This window comes from Stegastes partitus, unplaced genomic scaffold (genome assembly GCF_000690725.1).
Source record: "Stegastes partitus isolate 25-593 unplaced genomic scaffold, Stegastes_partitus-1.0.2 Scaffold1694, whole genome shotgun sequence".
NCBI classification, from domain to species: Eukaryota; Metazoa; Chordata; class Actinopteri; family Pomacentridae; genus Stegastes; species Stegastes partitus.
The window spans coordinates 1-5,711 of record NW_007579425.1 but is presented as its reverse complement, the minus strand read 5'-3'; the positions used below and the strand labels follow the sequence as shown (position 1 = coordinate 5,711).

Genomic DNA, 5,711 nt, shown 5'->3' with positions numbered 1-5,711 from the left:
TACGTTTTAGCCTCATAGCTCACAGCTCAGTCACTCGAGGATTTTCAGTCACATCCAGATGAATTGTCAGAATGACTGCAGCCATCTTGTTTCTTGTTTCTCCACCCAGGATCCGAGGCTCCTCCCCCTCCAGCTGTGGCTCCAGCCCTCTGAACATCACCAGCACCCCCCCACCTGATACCTGCTCACCTGGAGGCAAGAAGGTAACTCAGTCTGCAGCTGTGTGTCATTACAAAACGGAAAAACAATCGGACTCGTCTTTCCCACGAGCTTCGGAAACACTCTGAGTTCAGGCTGAAACCGATCCGAGTTCCCGGTAAACTGATAGCCGTCTGTCTGTCTGCTGCCTCTACAGATCCAGAACGGAGGAACGCCTGAGCTGCCCAGTACAGGAATCATCCCCGGACCCGATTCCGTCGGATACCCTTATTCCAACCAGTCCATCATGAGTGAGTCGAACATTCTTATAGGTTTAAAATCACATAAATCTGAACAAAACTCCTCAGAATCAGCTGGTTCTTGTTGGGTTCTGGTCGATTCATTTTCACCCTACTCCTCCGTCCAGGCGACAACTCCCACCTGAGCATAGACATCATGGACGAGCCCGGATCCAGCAGCCCGAGCAACGACGAGGCGGCCATGGCGGTCATCATGTCGCTGCTGGAGGCCGACGCCGGCCTGGGCGGCCCCGTCGACTTCAGCGACCTGCCCTGGCCTTTGTGAGGAAGCCGGACGGGGAGAACCGGAGCCGGAGAGAGTTCGGTCGGGTCCAAATCCTGGCCGCCGAGTTTCCTGCGAAAAAAAAATGTCCATCTTAACAAAGAAGTCCGAAGGTTTCTACTGACACAAAAGATTACTTCTGTTAGCCGTCGTGTTCAAGGTTTCACTCCTACTTCCTGGTTCGTCATTCCCCGTAGGCGGAGCTTCACCGAGGCCGGATCTTTGTTAAGATGGTCATTTTCAGATCAGACGTTTCCTAACATTGCCACGGTGAGAGAAGACCACAACTCCAACAACAGTCCAGCAAACTACGGATGTGCGGTGCTAGCACGTCGACGCCCCTGCTAGCAACTCAAGACTCATGCTCGCAAGTTGACACTCCTGCTAGCTAGCACGTCGGGTTTCCTGCTAGCGGGTCGATGCTTTTGCTGGCACGCCGAGGCTCATGCTGCTAGCGCGTGGAGACTCATGCTAGCACGTTGAAGCTCCTGCTAGCAACTCGAGGCTCCTGCTAGCACGTCGAGGCTCATGCTAGCATATGGAGGCTCATGCTAGCACGTCGAGCCTCATGCTAGCTAGCACATCAAGGCTCCATCACCGGCTCTGGATCCTGTCGGCATCACCGGACTCCTGAGACAAACTGAGGTCGACGTGTTGGTCGGAGAGCGTTCGATTCCCGCTGCGACTCTCTCCACGTCTTTTACCTGAGTTCAAGGATCCTGTACAAGCGCGACCCTCCACCCGAACTCGGCCGCTTCAATCCGGCCGACCTCCGACTAAACAAAGGGATCTGCCGCCGTTTCCCTTTCGGAGATTCGCTCGGAAAGGACTTTTATTATTTCCCCCAAAAGATTCCACAGGCAGGTTTCAGAAATAGTTTTAGAAGACGCCACTCAGCTGCTGTTTCCCTCGACTTTGTCTCCGAGCTGCTCGTCCTCAGCGTCCCACCTCTAAAGATCAGAGCGGACCTATTCTGTGATGTTCTGCTGCTGCTCAGTCGAGGTCTTCACACGTCCAAAACTATGGAATGAATTATTTAAATTTGAGATAAAGAGAAAACCTGAGCTGCAGACGAGACGAAACAGCAGAATTTTTATTTTTTTAAGTATTTTTTTGGGGCTGTTTTTGTTCCTGGGGAGTCGCACACAGATTAAACACAAATCTGAATGTTTTAGAAGCCAGTTGAGTCTCAGAAGCTTCTATCATGTTGTTGAAGGACGCAAGTTTTGAGTTTATAGTGCGTTCAGAAACAAAGCTGAAATACCTTTTATTTTTGAGCGTATTGCTCAGTGTTCTGCCAAAACGTAATAAAGACACAGAGGAGCTGCTGACACTTGAAAAAATGCATTAGTTCGCCTCGACAAAGACTCGTGTGGCGGTTAATGTCCTCCGACTTTAGCTCCGTAGGCGTGGCCTCACTTCTGAATGAAGACGATTGGTCTGTTTTGAAACGTCGCCGTTTTATGGAGTGAACTCAGCATCTTAAAAAGGAAAACCTGGTTGACAAAGACAGCCCTGCTACGACTTCTTGAGTTTTAACTTCTATCGAGATGACTAGCGCAAAAATTTGTCAGTGGTCTGATTGGACCTTCAATTAGATTTTATTTATATAGCGCAAATTCACAACATATGTGATCTCACAGCGCTTAACATAGTCACCTGTGAAGACCTCCTGCTTTGTTCTGGAACAGAGCAGCTGTAGTTCCTGGTTGTTCCACCAGGGGGAGTCTCTTAGTTTTCAGTAAGATTTTTAAAAATGCAGTTACACGTTTAGCTAGCAGCGGGCCACCACGACGAAGACTAGTGTGGCGGTTAATGACCTCTGACTTTAACTATGTGAGACGAGTAGGCGTGGCCTCGCCTCTGAATGAACACCATTGGTTCATTTTGAAATGTCGCCGTTTTATGGCGAGAGCTCAGAATCTAAAAAGGAAAACCTTGTTAACAAAGACAGCCCTGTTACCCCTTATTAAGTTTTAGGTTTTGTTGAGCCGGCTAACGCAAAAAGTCTGGTTATGTTGAACTTTCTTCGTGGTCCAGCCCTGATTGGACCTTCAATTGGATTTTATTATATAGTGCAAATTCACAACATATGTCATCTCACAGCGCTTAGCATAGTCGGATACAGACGTTAAGGACTTTGAAGACCTCCTGCTTTGTTCTAGTACAGTGAGCAGCTGTAGTTCCTGGTTGTTCCACCAGGTGGAGCCTCTTGTTTTTTAATTAAAAAAAAAAACAAAAACAAAGCCTCGTGTGGCGGTTAATGACCCGCCCGAGCGGAGACATCGAAGCTAACGGAGGCAGCAGCTCGGTGCGCAGCTTCGTTTTCAGGCTAATCGGTCCGACTCCAAACCAAGACTGTCCACGTGCTCCTTCACTGCCACCGTTGGTTCTGAGGACGCCTCTCTCCGGATCAACACACCGAAACCTTGGTTCTGGGTCACAGGGTTTCCTCCTCCATCCTCCCTCCACACTGAAGCACTTCTGACTAGATGGGACTCGCTGGATCAGGTTTCTGATGCGGCGCCGAGTACTTCTTTTGCCTTTTTGTGAATTTAGCCCCCAGATAGAAAGCAGCGCCTCCTCGGTGAGCGGTTCGGACGGAACCGAGAGGAAAAAGGAAAGAAAATACCTCCTGAGATGGATTAATCTGCAGAAATGTGGATTTTTAAAGAACACTCTTGGACTTGGTCTGTTCAGCACTTAAAGACTCGTAACTGTCAAACTACCTTGTTAGCGCCGAGGGCTAAACCGTAGACGAGTGTAGAAACAGGAAACCGGTCCGAGCTCAGAGAGAATCAGGACGGACAGACGGTGTCTGGATGGACTCTTTATGTCCGTTTTTCCTCAACGATGGTGATAAACGATGACGAATATCTTCAACACGACCTCTTCGCTTCGCCGCTCTGCTGCGAGTCCGACCGGAGGAGGAGGAGGCGTCGGAGGGCGGCGCCTGAAGGGAAAGAAAATCCTCATGTACAAAAAACATAAATTAAAAGCAGCACGTCGGTGGTTTCACAGATTCCTCCTTTAACGCCTTTCAAATATTAAACCGAAGCTCAGTTTTGTAAATTCTTTCACAAATCAAATCAAAGTAACAGAAAAAACTGCAAAAAAAAAAGACATTTGCCTCAAAAACTTTTTAGCATTACTGACGCCAAAACGTATTAAAGTAAAATCATTTAAAGAAATGATTGACTTAAGTTTTTAAAAAAATATATGATAGTCTTAAATGTGTAGCAAGGTTGAAACCTTATAAAACTAACGAGACGGCAAATAGAAATGGTTTAAAAGCAAAAAAAGAAAAAAGTATATGTATTCGGTATTTTTACACATTAAATGTCTTAAACTCATTCATGCTTCAACTGTGTTATAAATACAGTTTAGAGTCGCAGAGAGAAACATCCGAACCGAACGAAATTGTGATTTTTTTAAAGACTTGTCTGGATGAAAAATATATTCGTGTGATTTTGTAAATTCTTTCCACGTTCTGGAAACTGGAAAAATAAAATAAATCCAACCAGAAAATTCTAAAGTGCACGAAAACAGAAAAAAATACAAAAAGGCGTTTAAGTGTCTTTATTAAGTGGTTACGGAGCAACGAGTTTTTATTCAAACATGAAGTTTTGTGCCAACGTTGGGGCTGATTTCCTGGTTTCTTTGGCTCATCTCGTTGGTTTAGTGGGTTTAATTAAAAGTAAAATCCAGAGCTGTGTTGGTGGCTTTTATGGTTTATGTTGCACAAAATGACCGTTAAAGTCATTTTTTAAAACTGCGGTTAAAGACGAGATCCCTTCGTTCAGCCTTTTATTTATTTTTAATATCGTTTAGTGTCGCCCTCTTTTGTTCAATGAAGGAAATAAAAATAACCAACGAACGCTAGCTAAGAAAAGACGTTAATACGGTAAAACATAGTAACGAGAAGCCTCGAAACTTGCGAGCAAGACAAATATTAAAGTTATTATGATGTAAAATAATTTCAAATAGGGATGTTATGGATTAGCTGTTCATCAGTTATATATTTAAACCAATTAAAACTATATTAACCAATAAAGCAGAAAACGCTGCAGTACCTGGTTGTTCCACCAGGGGGAGCCTCTTATCATGTAATGGGATTTTTTTTTAAAGTTGCAGTTTGTTTGCTGTGACCTGCGTTTAGCGATCAACAGGCACCACGGCAGACTTCTGTGGAGGTTAATGACGAGCCGATTTATACACGAGTCATGTGACCTTGACGTGAAGTCCGCTGTGCTTTTATTGATTATCGATCGGTCATGTTAATTGTCTAAACTTCTCTTCCCCTAGTTACAAGTACTGCTTGTGTTAACCTCCGACGTGCTGCGACTCAGATTTCATCGTGTTTGAGCGAAGTCGGCCATGTTTTCTTTCCGTCAGGAGTCGGCCATGTTCTCTTCCCGTCAGGCTCCGCCCCCTCCCGTCCTCCTCCTCCAATCAGGCAGCAGCTGGCGGAGGCCCCTCTGTATCTGTTCTAGTGGTTTTCTGTTTCAGTGTTTCTAACGCTACACACTACAATAAAGTGTCGCCCTTGTTGATATCTCCTCCTCCACCCGACAATAATGTATCAAATCTTTAAATATTATCATGTAAGAGTACTTTATGCAAATATATATGAGTATGATGAGTGTATTGTATGTATCAGCAGTGAAATATTTTTAAAATAAAATTATTTGTTTCTGTCACCGTGGCGTCGTCCGTGGTCATCGTTTGCACCTGGGCCGTTCTGTCAGCCAATCGGAGCAGCCCGCTGGTTCTGTCAGCCAATCGGAGTTGACGGATGTTGTTGCCGAGCTGCAGGAAGATCTGTGACGTGGAGATGTTGTTGCTCCTGCAGGTTGAGGAACTTCGATAAAACCTGGAGGTCATGCTGCAGTACACTGTAAAAAAATCTGCCTTTTTTAACTGTAATTTTTCAAAACAGTTTTCCTTTTTTAGTTAAGTCCCAATAATTCCTGTTAAAACCGCTGAACAAC

General features: G+C 45.3%; 1 protein-coding gene across 1 annotated transcript in view; it reads left to right on the top strand.

The window, feature by feature from the left end:
* Window positions 1-5,420, top strand: part of LOC103372094 (aryl hydrocarbon receptor nuclear translocator-like protein 1) — a 37,945-nt gene extending 32,525 nt beyond the window's left edge. Inside the window, 3 exon segments of the mRNA XM_008301641.1 lie at window positions 19-203; window positions 356-449; window positions 566-5,420. Of these exon segments, the coding sequence (XP_008299863.1) occupies window positions 19-203; window positions 356-449; window positions 566-723 (437 nt within the window). The 3' untranslated portion in view covers window positions 724-5,420.
* The last annotated feature ends 291 nt before the right edge of the window (window positions 5,421-5,711 follow it).